General features: G+C 40.4%; 1 protein-coding gene across 6 annotated transcripts in view; it reads right to left on the bottom strand.

Moving 5' to 3' along the window:
- Nucleotides 1–7,472: 7,472 nt before the first annotated feature.
- NUGGC (nuclear GTPase, germinal center associated) overlaps nt 7,473–18,482 on the bottom strand; it is a 52,563-nt gene continuing 41,553 nt past the window's right edge. For 4 of the 6 annotated variants that reach the window (XM_032855688.1, XM_032855687.1, XM_032855685.1 and 1 more), the window contains 5 exons: nt 16,957–17,095; nt 15,776–15,884; nt 14,952–15,088; nt 12,813–12,903; nt 7,473–7,717 (listed from right to left, as the gene is read on the bottom strand). In XM_032855688.1, the coding sequence (XP_032711579.1) occupies nt 7,578–7,717; nt 12,813–12,903; nt 14,952–15,088; nt 15,776–15,884; nt 16,957–17,095 (616 nt within the window). In that variant the 3' untranslated portion in view covers nt 7,473–7,577. Of the gene's footprint in view, nt 7,718–12,812; nt 12,904–14,951; nt 15,141–15,775; nt 15,885–16,956; nt 17,096–18,482 lie in introns of those variants that run through there. The other 2 variants (XM_032855689.1, XM_032855690.1) reach the window with 2 other exon arrangements.

Consider the following 18,482-nt stretch of genomic DNA (forward strand, 5'->3'; position numbering starts at 1 on the left):
ACTTACTAGCAAGAATGGGAACTGCCGTGATGCTGATGTTTGTCCTTTAACCAAAAATGGATATTATTCTTTTCTGTAGTAGGGGAATGGGACCCGGTTATTAACATTACCATCTTGCACTGCTCACTTTCTTTTTGCCATTTTTCCTTTCACTTTGAAAAAATTTCAAACATACAGAAAAGTTGTAGTGCTAGTAGCTGGGTCCTCAATCGGTTAAGTGTCTGACTCTTGATTTCAGCTCAGGTCATGATCTCAGGGTCGTGAGACTGAGCCCCATGTCAGGCTCTGCACTCAGCAGGGAATCTGCTTGAGATTCTCATTCTATCTCTCTCCCTCTGCCCCTCCCCTTACCCATGCTCTCTCTCTCAAATAAATAAATAAATCTTAACAAAAATTACTCTCAAGAAAAAATCAGAGATAGGGACAAAGATTTCTATACAAGAATATTCTCTACAATGTTATTTACAATGGGAAAAAATAGCACCTTCTAAATGTCTAATGATAGAATAACAGTAGAATTAATGATAGTGCATCTATACATCTCACAGTCTTCTGAGCAACACACCTGCTTCCCTCCTCTCCTCTAGAACTAAGGCCTGCCCTGAACCACACAGCCTTGTTGTCTCTGTCGGTAGCATACTGCCCAACCCTTTCCTGGGAACAGGGATCTGTTGTGACTTAGAACCCATGATGGAACTCATGGGCTAGACTAAGGAACACAATAAAAGACTGTTTCTCCTAATATTAACTTTCCAAACCTAATATTAACATCTCCTAATATTAACTTCCCAAACCATTATATTCTGAGGTTCCTGTATCCCTCTTGAATCTACCCTTGGTGTCTAAAGTTTTTCCTTTCCTTTGGCATCAGTTCTGACCTTTCTTGGATTCGTGTTTGTATCAGTCTGATGCCTCCTGCCAGGACTTAAAGCTCTGCTTCAGTTTCCTCCCCATTTCCTCTTCTCCACCAGTCATGGTGCCTGTCTAATGGACAGCTCTTGGTTACATCCTTCAGGCAGTGACCATATAGCCCTATTGCCAGTGCCAGCTCTGACTCACTTTCTAAGCTTTGGCTGGAGTTAATGCCATTGCTCCTGACAATAACAAGGTAATTTCATCTGGGCAAAACTGAGATTTAGACAAGAGAGATTTAAATCCATCACGATGTTAATGAATGGCCCATACTTGGCATCAAGGTTATGTAGAAGTATGTTCTTTACTTTCCAAATATTCAGTAAATTTACAGATTTCTTTCTGTTATTGATTTCTAATTAAATTCCACTGGGATCAGAGAATAAACTCTGTGATTTCAATACTTTTAAATTTATTGAGATTTGTCTGGTGGTAAATGTTCCAAGGACCTAGAAATGAATGTGTACTCTGATGCTGTTGAGTAGAGTGTTCTGTAAATACCCACTTATAAATTTGGTTGATAGGTTGTTCAAGTCTTCTATATTTTTCCTGAGTTATCAATAGAAGGTGTTGAAATTTCCAACTATAATTGTGGATCTGGCTATTTTTCCTCTACGTTCTATCAGCTCTTGCTCCATGTATTTTGAAACTTTCTTATTAAGTGAATAACAAGGTTGTTATGTCCTCTTGATTACTTTACAAGTTTACCACACATAGTGTCTCTCGTTATCCCTGGAAATATGCCATGCTCTGAAATTTACTTTGCCTGATATTAATACAGCTACTCTTTAGGTTAAGATTTGCAAGTATGTATTTTTCATCCTTTTACTTTTAACCTACATGTGTCTTTACATTTAAAGTGGGTTTCTTGTAGACAATGTATCATTGGATCTTGTTTTTTTAAAATTCAGTCTGACAATCTCTGCCTTTTAATTAGTGTTTTAGACCGTATACACTTAATGTGATTATGTGGTTGGTTTTAAATCTACTATCTGGCTATTTTTTTTTTCTATTTTATCTTTTGTTATTTGTTCTTTTTTCTTTTTTTCTGAATAATTAGGATTTTGAATATTTTTAATTTCCCATTTATCTTCTTAAGTGGTGTATTAGCTATGTCTCTATTTGTTTCTAGTTGTTGCTCTATGGTTTCTAGTATACATCTTTAACTTATCACACTCTACCTCCAAGTAATATTATATCACTTTAAGTACAACATAATGACTGAGAATTTTTCAAACAACAATATACTACCATTTCCTCTGGCCTTTGTTTTATTGTCATATATTTTACTTCTACATGATATAAACCTCATAATATAAACCTCATTGTTATTTTTGTTTTAAACAATATTTTAATTCTTTTAAAGAAATTAAAGAAAAATAAGAAAAAGTCTTTTATGTTTACCCAGATATTTACTATTTCCAGTGCTCTGCATTTTTTAATGTAGATCAAAATTTTCATTTAGTGCCATTATCCTTCCAATTGCAGGACCTCCTTAACATTTCTTATAGTACTAGTCTTCTCGTAATAAATCCCATCAGCTTTTTTGTCTGAATCATTTCACTTTTGAAAAATGTTGCCTTCTGAGTATAGAATTCTAGGTTAACAGTTTTGTTCAGTTCTTTAAATAAATTCCTTGTTTTCTGGATTGCATTTCTGAAGAAATGTCTGCTGTCATTCTTATCTTTAATCCTCTGTGTGTAATATTTCCTCTTAAAATCTGCCTGATTTTAAGGTTTTCTCTTCATCACCAGTTTTCAGCAATTTGATTATAATGTGTCTCGGTGTGATTTTTCCTGTTTCTTGTGCTTGGTATTCACTGAGCATTTTGGATCATTGAGCATCTTGGATCTATATGTTTATAGTTTTTACCCAGTTTGAAAAATTCTCAGTCATTATGTTTTCAAATATTTTTTCTGTGTGTCCCTATCTCTTTTATCTTCTGTGATTCTAGTAATACATGTTTTGGGGGTGCCTGGGTGGCTCAGATGGTTAAGCATCTACCTTCAGCTCAGGTCATGATCCCAGGGTTCTGGGATCAAGCCCTGCATTGGACTCCCTGCTCCACAGGGAGCCTGCTTCTCCCTCTCCTTCTGCTGTGCTCCCTCCTTGTGCTCTCTCACTCTGTCATATAAATAAATAAAATCTTTAAAAAAAAGAAAGAGTAATACATGTTTTAGGCTGCGCAATGCTGTCCTATAGTTCATTGATATTCTCTTCATTTTTAAAACTTTTGTACTCTCTGTGTTTCATTTTTGTTCTTTTCTATTGCTCTATCTTCAGGTTCACTGATCTTTTCTTTTTTTCAGTTTTAATAAAGTATAATTGACAAATTAAATTGTAAGATAATTGAAGTGTACAAATTTTTATTTTATTTTTTGTTTTCATTTCAATTTTTATTTAAATTCCAGTTAGTTGTCGTATATGTTAACATTAGTTTCAGGTGTAGAATTTAGTGATTCATCACTTACATACAACACCCAGTGTTCATCACAACAAGTGCCCTCCTTAATACCCATCACCCATCTAGTCCATCCCCCACTCACCTCTCTCCCTCAATCCTCAGTTTGTTCTTTATCACTAAAAGTCTCTTATGGTTTGCTTTCCCCTCTCTGTCTCACTCTCTTTTTTCCCTTTCCCTTATGTTCATCTTACAACATCTTACAACATGATGTTTTGATATAATTTCACAGATGTATACATTGTAAAGAATTTTCTCCCATCAAGTTAATTAATATTGATTACTTCAAAGATATCAATTTACCTTTTCTAAAGTAATATTTTCTTTTTTAGTGTCTATTCTATTTTTATTCCCATCTGAACATTAAATCTTCAATCTCTAGAAGTTCTCTTTAGGTCTTTTTAAAGTTTTTCCATTTCTCTCATTATGTTAATGCTTTATTCTATCTTCTTCAGCATTTGGAGTAAATTTATGATAGCCATTTTAATATCTTTATCTGTTAATTCTATCACCTGTGTCATTTCTGGGTCTCTTCTATTGATTTTTCTCTTCATTATGGGTCATAGTTCCCTGTTTCTTTGCCTGCCTGATAATTTTTGTTTGGATATTATATATTGTGAATTTTCTGTTGTTGGGTGCTGGAATTTTTTGTTCCTTTAAATGTTTTCGTATTTTGTTCTAGGATTTAGTTAATCATAGACTTTGATCCTTCCGAGGCTTGTTTTTAATCTCTGTTAGGTGGGTGGACTAGGATTATCGTGGACCCACTACTAAGACAAGATTCTTCTGAGGACTCTATTTGATGCCCCATGTGTAAGGAGGTTTGTCCACTCTAGCTACTCCTAACCTGATGTAGGATTTGGGGATTTTTCTGCCTGTTTCTTTCCAGTGGTTCTTTCTTGGTAGTTTTATGTACTAATCAGTATTCAGTTAAAGATTCAAGAGAGTTCTACTTCATATCTCTGGAGCTTTCTGTCTGTATTGCTGTCTTCTCCACAGTAATCCACCCTATGAATTCTAACCATCTTGGACTTCCCAAACTCTGAACACTGTCTCTTCAACCCAAGGAGACTGTCAGGCTCTGTATAGATTCCCCCTCCCTGTATAGTGGCCTGGAAACTCTATCTAGGCAACAGGAGAGGGTAATTTTAGGGCTTACCTTGTTTGTTTCCCTGCTTTCAAGGATCATTGTCCTATACTATTTTCCTATACCTGAAAATTGTTGTTTCATAAATTTTGTTTTTTTAATAGCTTAACATCAGAGATAAATCTGGTCCCTATTACTCCTACTCCTACATGGCTGGAAGTACAAGTCTTCCACATCCCTCACTTGAAAAATAAAAAGTGAAACTATACAAACTGCAATCAACCTGTGTGTTTAGAAGTTTAAAATGGAAAGGGTCTGAGACCCGGTGAGACCCACCTACATGGATGAATACTTTTTTTTCTTACTCAGGCAAAAAACATTAAAATAAAAGTGGAAGGATTTAAAATCCTAGAATATCAAAGCATCCAAGACTTTTTAATCCTCTAGTTCACTTCCTTCATTTGGTATATGAGGAAATGAAATCTTAGAGATGTTAAGGAACTGTCAAAGGTCTTATTAGTACTAAGCAGAGGTGGGATCAAAACTCAAGTCTCCTGACAAACTACCATTAAACCATGCCACCTCTATTCTGCCCCAAAATAACCACTTATCAAGTGCCATTAAGTACCACATGTCAATATTTTGTAAGCATAATTTCAACCTTCCTGACAACTCTAATAGTGTCGTTGTAGGTATTACCATTATCGCCACTTTACAGATAAATAACCTGAAGTTCAAATAGTTCAAATAATTTATCCAGTAGTTCTCAAAATGCGGCCCTTAAAACACTTCTCTGGGTCTCCTAGGTGAGACTTTCTTCATGATAAGATTAAGATGTTGTTTCTTTGTTGTTTTTACCATGTTGACACTTGTGCTAGAGATTTAAAAACAAAGGTGAGCAAAACCACTGACACCTTACCATGAACCAAGGTGATGGCACCAAACTATACTAGTAGCTTTTGTTTTTTTCACTGTGTACTTTCAGTTGTTTTTTTTTTTTAAAGCAAATTTCACTTAAGAATGCTCCTAATGGGGCACCTGGGTGGCTGAGTGGGTTAAACCTCTGCCTTTGGCTCAGGTCATGATCTCAGGGTCCTGGGATCGAGCATCACATGGGGCTCTCTGCCGGCAGGGCGCCTACTTCTCCCTCTGCCTGCTTTTCTGTCTATTTGTGATCTCTGTGTGTGTGTGTCAAGTAATAAATAAAATCTTTTAATAAAAAAGAATGTTCCTAATGGAACAGTAGAAGTTATTTGTTCCATTAATTATTGATCCTTAAGAAGATGCTGTTTTGTTATTTCATGTGACAAAAAGGGCAGTACAACTTAAGGCACTTCTACTACCTTAAAGGCAAATACTTGTGTGATTGAGTTGTCAGCTGTACTTGACTTTTTCCCCACAAAACATTATTTAGAATTGAAATAATAATTAATTAACAAACTATGGTTAATCATACTTGATTATGTGGTGGACATTTTCTCAAAAATAAACAAAAATGAACTTACCACTTCAAAGAAAGCATATGACAATATTTGTTGCCAATCATAAGATAAACTTTAAGGGAAAAATTGAGATTTTTATAAAACTTGTATCCTCTACCATGAACTTGACAGCTTCTTGAAGAATACTTCAAGACTTTCCTGATTAAGTTGGTAGAGATATTAACAAGTCTGATTTTGTAGCATATTATATAATGAAATATGTCATTTGGAAGATCTGCATAATTCAGTGGACAAATATTTTCAAAATGACCAATGCCACAAAATCATGGATGTAAAAGATACATTCAGATTGTGGGCTAGAAATATATTTTAATGTAATAGAATATCAAACATTTCACCAATATGATTTCAGATTTTATATGGCAACTAACCTTTAAGAAACTATCTTTTGTCAAGATTGGATCAAAGAAGAATATCCAGAAATTATTTGAAAAGGCTACAAAGTGCTCTTCCACATTCCAACTCTGTATCTGTGTGAATCTATTTTCTTCATATACATCAACTGAAAACATGTGACAATGCAGAAACAGGTAAGAGAATCCAGCTGTCTCTTATTAAGCCAGAGAATAAAGAGATTAGCAAAAGTGTAAATAATGTCACTCTTCTCGCTAAATTCTTTTGAATATAGTTTTTCCATAAAAATGTTTTTATATTAATATATAAAAAGTTTATTAAATGAGTTAGTAAATAATTGTTTCCTATTTTTCTCAGTTTTAATTTTGAATACAGTAAATATCTTGAAAGAAGTTGCTGTGGCCGATGTCAAAAAGGTTATGTTCTCCTATGTTCTCGCCTATGTTCTCCCCTAGGATTCTGATGGATTCCTGCCTCACGTTGAGGTCTTTTATCAATTTCAAGTTTATCTTTGTGTATGGTGTAAAAGAATGGTCAAGTCCCATTCTTCTACACATAGCTGTCTAATTTTCCCAGCACCATTTATTGAAGAGACTAGACTGTCTTTTTTCCACTGTATATTTTTTTCTGCTTTGTCGAAGATTAGTTGACTATAGAGTTGAGGGTCCCTATCTGGGCTCTCTACGCTGTTCCATTGGTCTATGAATACAATAAATATCAATCCACATTAACAAAAGCTCTTTAGGTTTCTCAATAAATTTTTACCAAAATGTTTGAGAAGTACTGATCTTAAATAACACCCCTGGGAAGTGGTAAAGCCAGGTCTCTTCTTGTCTGTCTGGCCTTAAACCCATGTTGCTTCCATGGCACCCTGTTACCTTCTTACCCAAAAGTCTCATTAGTATTAAAATGGGAAATAGAATTGGGGCCCCAAAGCTTTATTAAGCAATGTCTTTTTCCATAATATTTATTTTTCAATGTTTAGTATTTTTCTTTGCTGAAGCGTGAGTTTCTAGACCCTAAAATTTTAGAACTCCGTTAGGGACTCATGATTATTTTTTACTATTGAATAAAAATGAAATGGTGTTTCTCAGCAGTCAGCTGATGCCAGAAGTAACAATATTTTGCATTTTATATTCTATATAAAGGCCAAACAATTGGAAGATGTTCTTTATTAGATTTTTAAAAACAGAAGTGATTCTGGTTCTTTGGCACCAGGCTTATTTTTCATCTACTTGGTGCTAAGCCCTGAGAATTAAATTTAGGCTTTGGGGGGAACAGCTTTGCTTGGGGACATTCTCAGAAGGAAATCTTGCATGCCTCTCCGCAGCACTGCATTTTCAGCAACCTCCTTCAGGCTTCTGTGTAGCTTTTCCATCTCCTTGTATTCACTTTTGACATCTACAGAAGAGCAAAATGCATACATCAGGAATTAGTGTCCTTTTCAGAAATGTCCACGATAAACAAATCTCCTGAGGATCTCATTGCTTGTCCCAGAATGTGATATCTGGGATGAAACTTAGAGATCAGATAGTCTGATCAATTTATTTTATTAAAAAACCTATCAAACTGGGCATTCATGCTCTTACCTTAAGGCTTATCTCAGCCTAGGGGTCACCCTCCAAAGAAACACAAACCTACCCATAAAAAGGTCCAGGTGATCACTGGGTCTTTACTAAGTCTTTGCAAGAGCTCAGTGAAAGGAGATACAAACCCCACCACACAATAAACCTCCACTAAGTCCTCTCCAGGCTTCTCTCTCCTTCCTATGACCCTCTGCTCTCAGCAATTCTCATTCTAGGTGAATTTCTCTGTTTTGGCCTCTTGGGTTTTCACCTCATGAATGGCAATCAAATTATATCCTTACGATGGTGAATTTTAGGTGTCAACTTGTCCGGGCTATGGTGCCCAGATATTTTGCCAAACATTATTCTGGAAGTTTCTGTGAGCATTTTTATTTTATTTTATTTTATTTTATTTTATTTTATTTTATTTTATTTTATTTTTTATAAACATATAATATATTTTTATCCCCAGGGGTACAGGTCTGTGAATTGCCACGTTTACACACTTCACAGCACTCACCATAGCACATACCCTCCCCAATGTCCACAACCCCACCCACTTTCTCCCAACCCCCCTCCCCCCAGCAACCCTCAGTTTGTTTTATGAGATTAAGAGTCACTTATGGTTTGTCTCCCTCCCAATCCTATCTTGTTTCATTTATTCTTCTCCTACTCCCTTAACCCCCATGTTGCATCTCCACTTCCTCATATCAGGGCATATTTTTGAATAAGATATTCATTTAAATCAGCAGACCTTGAGTAAAGCAGACCATCCTCCACAACATGGGTGGGCCTCCTCTAATTAGGTGATGGTCTAGCCATATCAAATGTTGGTCTCCTTCAAACAAGAGGGAATTCTCCAGAAGACCATCTTTGGACTTCATCAGCAATGTTAGCTCTTCCTTCTTCTACAGCAAACTGCTTTGTACTTGAACTCAATCAAGTCTTTCCTGTGTGTCTAGCCTGTTGGCATCCCCCATCAGATTTTGGACTAAGCAAACCTTCACATTCCTATGAGCCAAGTTCTTAAAACAAATCTACCTATACATCTGTTTATCTATCTATCTCTTCACACATATTCATATCCTATTGGTTCTGTTTCTCTAAAGAACTCAGATGAATATGGTCCTCTTTGAGGGACACTTCAGACTGGCCCTGGGGTTGGTTCTAGCATGGCTCCTGAATGCTTTTCCAGTCCACCTGGTCTCTACATGTTCCATAGCATTACCCAGACTCACCCACCCTGAGCCTGGCCAGTGATGATACTCATGACCAAGAAGGGTATTAGAACCTTGAGTCTATCTGTCTTGCTCCTGAGTCTGGAAAGTCTCCCTTCTCCTCACTGCTTCATAAATCTAACCTATCTTTTCAGGCTCTACTCCAGGACCCAGATTATATGAAACTTCCCCCAAGATCCTGGTGCTGAATAACCACTGTCTTCTGAATAATCTGGTGGCCAACTGTGTTCCCTTTGTCAGGTTTTTGGCTTTTTTTAAATGTCACATTCCTAGTGAGACCTTCCTTGATTACCCACTCCCAGTCCTCCCTCTCCCCTTTCTCTGCTTTATTCTTCTCCATAGAATTTACTACCTTTTGCATGTCACATATTTTATTTATTGTTCTGCTTATTGCCTGCCTTCTGCTCACTGGACTGGAAGCTCCATGAAGGCAGAGATTTTTGTCTTTTTTGGTCACTGCAGTATTCTCAACACCGAGAATACTACTCAATACCTAGAAGGTCATTATAATCACTTGTGCAGTGAATGCATACTATCTTCTATTTTAATTTACATGATCACACATCTTGTTTTACCAAGCAGGTAAGACTCAGAGCAGGGACTGTTATAGACCTCTTTGGCCCCTGGCACAGTACGCCCTACATAGTATATATCTGCCGTTGATGGAAAGAAAGGGAAATGATCTTAAATTATGGTGGGAGCAATTTACATCAAATTCAGGGGAACATTTTTTTTTTTTTTGTGGGAGACCTGGGCAGTTGGAAGACCTTTGGCGAGTAGGAGTTCTTTATTCTTTTTTTAAAGATCGTATTCGTTTATTTATTTGAGAAGGAGTGAGAAAGCAGGGAGAGGGGCAGAGGGAGGGGGAGAAGCAGACTCCCCATGGATCAGGAAACTTAACAAGGGGCTTGATCCCAGGACCCTGGGATCATGACCTGAGCCAAAATCAGAAACTTAACCAATTGACCCACCCAGGAGCCCCAGGAGTTCTTTAAAGAAGACATAACTGGATGACTATAATCTTGAAACAGTTTCCTGTGAAGGCCTAGTCAGAAGGTCATGAGAGAGTTCAATAAAGTATGGTATAAGGGAGTTTTATCACCTTCCTGGGAGACTATTGGGCACAGGTTAGATGTCTTTCTCACCAACCAGAGACAGAGAGTAGTAAGTTCCAGAGCAAGAGAGAAGTGTAAGATAGATGCTTAGAAGCAGCAGCTGTGGCTTTTACTCTGGAAAGCTCTGACCACTTTCTTTTTTTATTATTATTATTATGTTATGTTAGTCACTATACAGTACATCATTAGTTTTTTGATGTAGTGTTCCATGATTCATTGTTTGTGTATAATACCCAATGCTCCATGCAATATGTGCCCTCCTTAATACCCGTCACCAGGCCAACCATCCCCTCACCCCCTACCCTCTAAAACCCTCAGTTTGTTTCTCAGAGTCCACAGTCTCTCATGGTTTGTCTTCCCCTCCAACTGACCCCTTCATTTTTCCCTTCCTTCTCGTAATGTCCTCCATGCTATTCGTTATGTTCCACAAATAAGTGAAACCATATGATAATTGACTTTCTCTGCTCGACTTATTTCACTTAGTATAATCTCCTCTAGTTCTGTCCATGTTGATGCAAAAGCTGGGTGTTCATCCCTTTGGATAGCTGAGTAATATTCTGTGCATATGGACCACATCTGTTGAAGGACATCTTGACTCTTTCCACAGTTTGGCTATCATGGACATTGCTGTTATGAACACTGGGGCACATATGGCCCTTTTTTTCCCTACACCTGTATCTTTGGGGAAAAAACCCAGTAATGAAATTGCCAAGTTGTAGGGTAGCTCTTTTTTAAAATTTTTTGAGGAAGCTCCACACTGTTTTCTAAAGTGAACGGCACCAACTTGCATTCCCACCAACAGTGTAAGAGGGTTCCCCTTTCTCCACAGCTTCTCCAAAGTTTGTTGTTTCTTGCCTTGTCAATTTTGGCCATTCTAACTGGTGTAAGGTGGTATCTCAATGCGGTTTTGATTGAGTCTCCCTGATGGCTAATGATGATGAACATTTTTTCATGTGTCTGTTAGCCATTTGTATGTCTTCATTGGAGAAGTGTCTGCTCATGTCTTCTGCCCATTTTTGACTTAACTATTTGTTTTTTGGGCATGGAGTTTGAGAAGTTCTTTATAGATCTTGGATATCACCCTTTGTCTATAGCACCATCGGCAAATACCTTCTCCCATTCTGTAGGTTGCCTCTTTGTTTTGTTGACTATTTCCTTTGCTGTGCCAAAGCTTTCACTGTGACATACTCAATGACATACAGCAATGACATCAGGTCAATTTTTTTTCCAGCAGGCAACTGTGCCCACAGTTTAAAATTTAAAAGGCACAAAAGAGTGGTGCCTCAGTGACTTAGTCAGTTAAAGTGACTAACTCCTGATTTGGGCTCAAGGTCATGATTTCAGGGTGGTGGAATTGAGCCCCACATCAGGCTCGACACTCAGTGGAGAGTGTGGAGAAGAGAAGGAGATTCTCTCCTTCTCCCTCTGCTCCTACCCCCAGCCACAATCATGCTCATACATGCATGCTCTCTCTCTTTCTAAAATAAATGAATAAATCTTTAAAAGAATAAAAATATTTTTTAAAAAGACACAAAACATACAGACTGCAAAATAAATTTCCCACCTTCCCTGTCCTCCAGGCTCCTGGTTCCTCTCCTTAGAGATAGCCAGTGTGGCCAGTTTCTTGTGTATCTCAGGAGATTTTTATGCCTATACATATGTGTTTCCTTTTCTTCCCTCACAGATGGCAACATAGTACACACAGTTTTTCACTTTGCCTTTTTTCACTTTACCATATATTTTGGAGATTGTTTCATACTGCTACTCTGCATTAAAAAAAAAGCCACTTTATTCTTTTTAGCAATTGCACGGTCCTCCACTAGTTGTGTACCTAAGTTAACTAGTGCTCTACTGATGGATATTTGAATTGTTCCAATGTTGACATCATAAGCAACACTGCCCTGAATAACTTCGTCTACGTGCCATTCTGCACATGTATGAGGATACCATGGGATAAAATCCCAGAAGTAGGATTGCTGGGCCAAAGGATATGTGAATTTTTAATTTTACTAGACATTTCCCAATTGCTTTTTGCACTAGTTTACCCTCTCCAGTTTATACCAGGAGGTCTGTTGGAGCACACAGCAAGGAAGAGATTTGGTTACATGCAACAAGACATAGGCAGCTGGTCATGCATCCCCAGTCTCCTGGGAGATGAAGAGAAACCTTTCTCTACCACCACCAGAAAATGAGGCTTTTCATGAGAAGCCATCTACTTCAAAGAATGGGTTTATGGAGGTGGCAGAGTGGAGTTATCGATTTGAATTTGCCACTTTCCAGCTATGCATCTTTGGGCACATTATCTAATCTGAGTCTCTGTTTCTGGACGTGCAAAATGGAGCATTACCATCTCCCTCTGAGGGCTAATATGAGAACGCTATGAGATGTTGCACACAAAGCCCGAGTATAACACGTGGTCTCGAGTGGGTGCTCCACAAAGGGTGGGGCAGCCATGACCTTCTCCATCCCATGCCCTGGAAATTCTTCCTAACTTGACTTCTTAAAATCCAGCAAAGGGCAACCACAGCTAGGGGGTGTCTTCGAGGTCACCGCTTATGCAAAAGTTTTATGTATTCACCTGCAAGCTCCTTGTAGAGACCATCCCCCTGGGATGAAGCGAGAGTCAGCATGGTGGCGATACTGCCCTTCACTTTCTCCGTGATTCCATTCTATACAACAAAACATGGTCATTCTGTTAGGATGGCACAGCCCAAGGGAAAGTTCAGATTATGAAAGGGAACCCACCTAATCCTGCAACCAGAGAGTGTATAGCCTGGGGTTGCTAAAATCAAAGTCAATTCCAAGGGTGGGCCACCTTAGCACACAGCGAATGGCTCAGGAGTCATCAGGGCAACGTTTCTGGTGGTTCCACTTGTCTCAGCATCTCCTTTCCTACCTATCAAGACTTACAGGGGATTGGACCTCTGGTGCTGCCCAACTGAGTCAGGAGCTAAGGAGGCTTCATGGAGGTAGAGGGAGGGGGAGAGAACAGCATTTACAGAGATGGAAAAAGAGGGAAAGTGCTGGTCACTAACCACCAACATTTTGCTCATTTGGTCACTGGATACATGTTTACTGAGCACCTGCTTTGTGCGCCACACCACACTTGACATTCCTGATGCTCTGTCCCAGCTGCCTAAGAAATGTCTTCTTTCTTATTTCAGTCCTGCAACCAATGAAAACCCTTTTCCCTCTTCTAACCATTTCTTGACTACCTTTGAAAAATACCTGACTCTTCCCTTTAGCCTCACACAGCCTCATTTTAAGGCTGGATCTCCTCACTCTTGCTTTTTTTCTTCAACACATCAGGCCAAGAACCCTAAGCTCTAGTCTCAGGTCTAGCTGTGAGCCTTGAGCTAGTAATGTAGGCCGTCTGGGCTTCAGCCCCCTTGTCCATAAGATCAGGGAATGGGGATGCTCTGTGGCCTTGCCCAGTTTCAACTTTCTACATTCTGTCATTTAAGATGCATTTGTACATGGTCAAGGTACAAATCACTTTTTTTTTTTTTAGTGGAGTTGTTTTTGGGGAGCTCCTTCAGGGCCAATTTCTATACACCCAATGAGGACCATGTGCTGTAGGGTTTGGCCAATTTTCTGCATGTGTTTGTAGACTGTGATAATATGTTAAATGACAGAGAGTAAACTGCTACTGGCAAATGAGATACCGCTTAGCCTATTCCAAGAGAAATGATATGCTTCATATTGTGGAGAAAGGTATTTTTCCAAAAGTACATTGGGGTGGGGAACAGGGGCACAGGGCTGAGCAGAAGTGGGGTGGAAACATTTGAGGATGTAGGTTGGTTCAGAGGTGAATGGAAAAAACAACTAGCCTGGTTCCTTAGCTGTTTAGGAGAGGGTCAACTAAGACCCAACCGAGGCAAAGACCGTGGAAACTCACATGGCCAGGAGGGGCCAACAGTGGCTTGAACAAAAACAAAGAACTTGTATTACTTGGGAAAGTTGTGGTCTGCAAAGAAAACCAGAACTCAGACACGATGGCCCAAGGGTACTTGATAGATGCTTTAGTTTCAAGGAAAGTGTCAGGAACTATTTTCTGACATAAACAGAATCAAACCTAGATTCTCTGCTCAGTGCAATACCTGACTGACCTATAATAGTTTAGCATTGATTGATTGATTGATTGATTGATATGTTTTGCAGACCAGACATTTCCCTCATTAAAAAAGGAAAAATCTGCCTGGAGATTAGCTATTGTGGGAGATCCTGGAGCCAGGTTATCTAGTCCCAGATCCTAGTGCTGCAACTTCATAGCTATGGGGCCTGTTGCTACATCTCCCTCTCTCTCTCTGCCTCAGTCTTCTTACCTGTAAAATGGGAACAACAATAGTCCCTACCTCACGGGCTTGCTGGGGGTTAAATGAGCTCATGTACGTCAAGAGGTGAGGACCCCCATCTGGTATCACAGTTGATGACCCAGTAAGGAGGAAGGGTGTGAGAGAGAGCTGGAAGGGCTGCGTTTCTGAAGTTACAACCCACAGAGACCCTGTGCATTTGGGCACAGTGAAGGGACAACGTGCAGCGCCAGCTGGTCTTTTTTGGTGTCATGGGCACGAATTCCGCCTCCCCCACCCCCCGCCCTGCAGAAGCCATCAGCTCTACGTGGGCCCGAATGACTTACTACGTCTCCCATTTCTGTATCCTCTTCTTTGACTCCCCAAGGGGCCCGACTGGAGTTCAGACTATGAATGTGTCATACCTTCAGTAGCTGAAATTGGTGCTGCATCCTTTCTTGAGCTCTTTCAAACATGCCCTCGGCCACCTGCTGCTCCACCCCTCTTCTGAGGACATCTTTCATCCTCTCACATGCTTTTTTGCCAGCGATCTGAGCTGCCTCTGGCAAAAATGATAGCCACGGTCACACCACAGCAAGGACTTGCTCAGACATCTTTAGCATCAGAAAGAAAGGTAAGCAAACAAAAAATATATATACACAGAGTATATAGAGGTCTGCATCCATAAACACAAACACACACACACACATATTCATATATGCAGCACCATTTTCCACACAGTGGAAATTGTTTAATAATCACATGGTAGAAAAAAATCAACACTCTCCATATTTAGGTAACTATCATTCAGAAAATCTAATGAGTGAATTAAGCAGAAGTTTACAAAATTCCAGTGTCCCCCACCAGAAAAATAAATGGGACAGCCAAAATGAGAAGGAGTTGGAAAAAGGGTTTACAAATAATTCAGGGGCATAAGAATGAGAATTGGATAAGGGGTTTTATAGTTTAGTTAGCTGAGATGCAGCAAAGACAGGAGAAGCAAGATGAATTGACAAAGAAAGGGTGGTCAGAAAGTACTGGAGACACACAGATAAAAAATGACTCATGAATCACCTCTCCCCACACCCTTGCAATTACTTGGTTTTCAGTTCATGGAGTAAATGTCTGAGAAGGACTAAGGATACAGGAGAGCAAATGCTTTGAGGGGGAAAGCAGAAAAAGATGCCGCCGAAGAAGCTGACAGAAAGACCCCAGAGGGAGTGGACGGGTTGCCTTCCGGAGCCCCTACCTTCATAACAGGGTTTCAGGTCATTCTGAACAGAAGTGGTGAGAGATTCATAGATCCTCCTCTTCTTTCTGAGGATGTAATCCTCTAGACCTCCCAGGATGGCGCTTATCTGCGAATCCGCATTAACAAAAGGCCATTGGTGCCAATTCCTTCCACAGAAGCAGGTCAGGGGCTCCCGCGTGTGGTCACCTTTTCCCTCCGCCTTATATTATGCTTGGTCGCCCACATGGCGTTTCCTCCACTAGGTTGTGAGCTTCTCATAGGCAGGAGCTTTGTCTTAAGGAGGAGGCACAGGACCGTTCTCTAGCGTTGCCATGTCATTTGGGCTGGGCCTGTGCTATGGGCCTAATATCTGTGTCACCCAACATTCATGTATTAAAATCTGAATCCTCAAGGTGATGGCATGAGGAGGTGGGGCCTTCGGGACTTGATTAGGTCATAAGGACGGAGCCCCCAGGATTGGGACTATCCTCCTTACAGAAGAGATTCTAGCAAATTCCTCTGCCCCTTCCACTATGTGAAGTGACAGTGAAAAGACAGTCATCTATGAACTGGGAAGTGTACTCTCACCAGGCACCAGATCTGCCTGTACCTTGACCTTGCACCTCCAGCCTCCTGTGAGGAATACATTTCTGTTATTTATAACCTACCTAGCTTATGCTATTTTGTTACAGCAGCCTGAACAGACTAAGACAGCCTAAAGGAAAATGGGTCACAGAGAAGAATCTTGGCTATTCAGAATTTAAAAATGATCTGCAAGAAAAATGACATGTCTTTTAAGTTTCACTGCTTTAGATAATACTTTATAATTTTGGCAAAAATGATAGAAGGTTAGTGAAAGTGTTACAGGTGCATTCTAGTGTTTGTACATCTCAGGATTCTTTGGAGATTCTTCCTAGACACTGAGTCTCCTTTCCAACCTCAGCACTCCGCTGGTTGCCTCGAAAAGGCACAGAGCCCACCCGGTGTCCCACCCCCCACACCCCCGCGGCAGTCTCAGGGCCACTCTTCCCCACCCCATCCCACTGTGCTTTGTACCCCAGACCACCTGCTGTGAGACATGCCCAGACCTGGACACTCCAGGGAAACAAGGGGAGAGAGGCCCATAACATGTTCAAACTCCTGCTGGGAAGAAAGCACTGCCCAACCTCACTGCCCTCTCCCCTTTACGACGATCTCACCTCCTGGATCAGGAAACTTTTTTTGTAGCTGTCATATTTCCAGCCATTTCTTACTCCCATTTCCATCATTTTCTCCTGTAGGGAGTGCTTAAAAGCTTCTATGTGAGGCAGCAAAGTGGAACCAGTGGGCATTCCAGCTCTACAGAAGAAACAAAATAAAATGTTAAGGGACAACAGTGGCTACTGTGGGGCTAAAACAAAGAAGGAACTAGCTGGTCCCCCTTTATTCGCTTTTAAGCCAGGGGGATGAGAACCAACAGTTATGGAGTTCCTATCGTCTGCCAGGCACTGTGCTGGGCCAGGTCCTGGACATCAAAGCTTATGAAACCAGTGTAGTGATGCCCATTTTACAGACAAGAAAACTGAGGTTCAAAGACGATTGCTGATGTGTGCCCAGCCACATGGCTAGTAAGTGACAGAGCCAGACTTTGGACACTGATCTGTTCAACCTCAAAAGTCAGTCTCCCTGCTGCTAGGGGGTTTCTACTTGAAAGGGTGAGACTTCAGAGATGCAGAAGATTTGGGAAAGTAAAAAGGAGGAGGAGTTATTTCCTGTGGGGACAACACAATGAATGAAATTTCAGAATCTCCCAAGAATAAGAAACAGCCGGTTATAGAGGAGAGGGCATAGGTTTAAAATCCTGGCTCTCTGCCCCTGAGCCGAGTGACCCTGGAAAAACTACATCAAGTCCTCTGAATCTCAGCTTGTCCCTTGTAAATGGCCAGAAGCTACTTAGGAGGGCCACTGAGAGATCTAATGAGATCATGCATGCACAGCGCTTAGCACAGGTCCTCACACCTGTCAGTTGCTCTCTGAAACCTTCCAGGCTGGTTGGAGCTGGGGGCGGGCACTGAGCAACAGGGTGGGCAGAGGGAGGAAAGGCCAGCTGGAGGCAGGTAGAATGTCTTGAATTGTATCTTTTTTTTTAAATTTTATTTATTTATTTGAGAAAAAGAGAGTTGGGGGAGGGGCACAGAGAGAGAGAGAGAGAGAGAGAGAGAGAGAAAGAGAGGGAATCCCAAACAGATTCCCTACTATGCATAGAGCCCAACATGGAGCTCGATCCCAGGGTCCTGAGATCACAACCTGAACTGATATCAAGAGTCCAGACACTTGACTGAGCCACCCAGATGCCTGCCCTTTGAATGCCATTCTAAGGAATTTGGAGTTTATGCTAGACCTGTAAAGAGGGATAGGGTAGGCAGAATGGTATGAGCCCAAAGGAGTTTAAAGGAAGATGGGGGCAGGGCAGGGGAACACTAAGTAAGAATCCAGCAAAGGAAGAATGGTTTGAGCAGGAGCAGGTGGCGAAATGCCAGAGGCGCAGGAGGGGGACTGGGGGCAGGCTCCTGCACTGGGGGATGAGGACAGTCTGCGTCTGTTGATGGAGAAAAGGACTGAAGGTCAAGGAAGGAAGGCGGCACCGTGAAGCTCACATAGCTAGTAAGTGAGCGAGCTCGTGGTATGTCAAAAACAAACACAGAGTCATCGGTCAGCCTCTTTGCCTTTTTACATTCGGGAAAAT

The sequence above is a fragment of the Lontra canadensis genome, unplaced genomic scaffold (assembly GCF_010015895.1).
Source record: "Lontra canadensis isolate GAN:19392208 unplaced genomic scaffold, GSC_riverotter_1.0 scaffold10, whole genome shotgun sequence".
NCBI lineage: Eukaryota > Metazoa > Chordata > Mammalia > Carnivora > Mustelidae > Lontra > Lontra canadensis.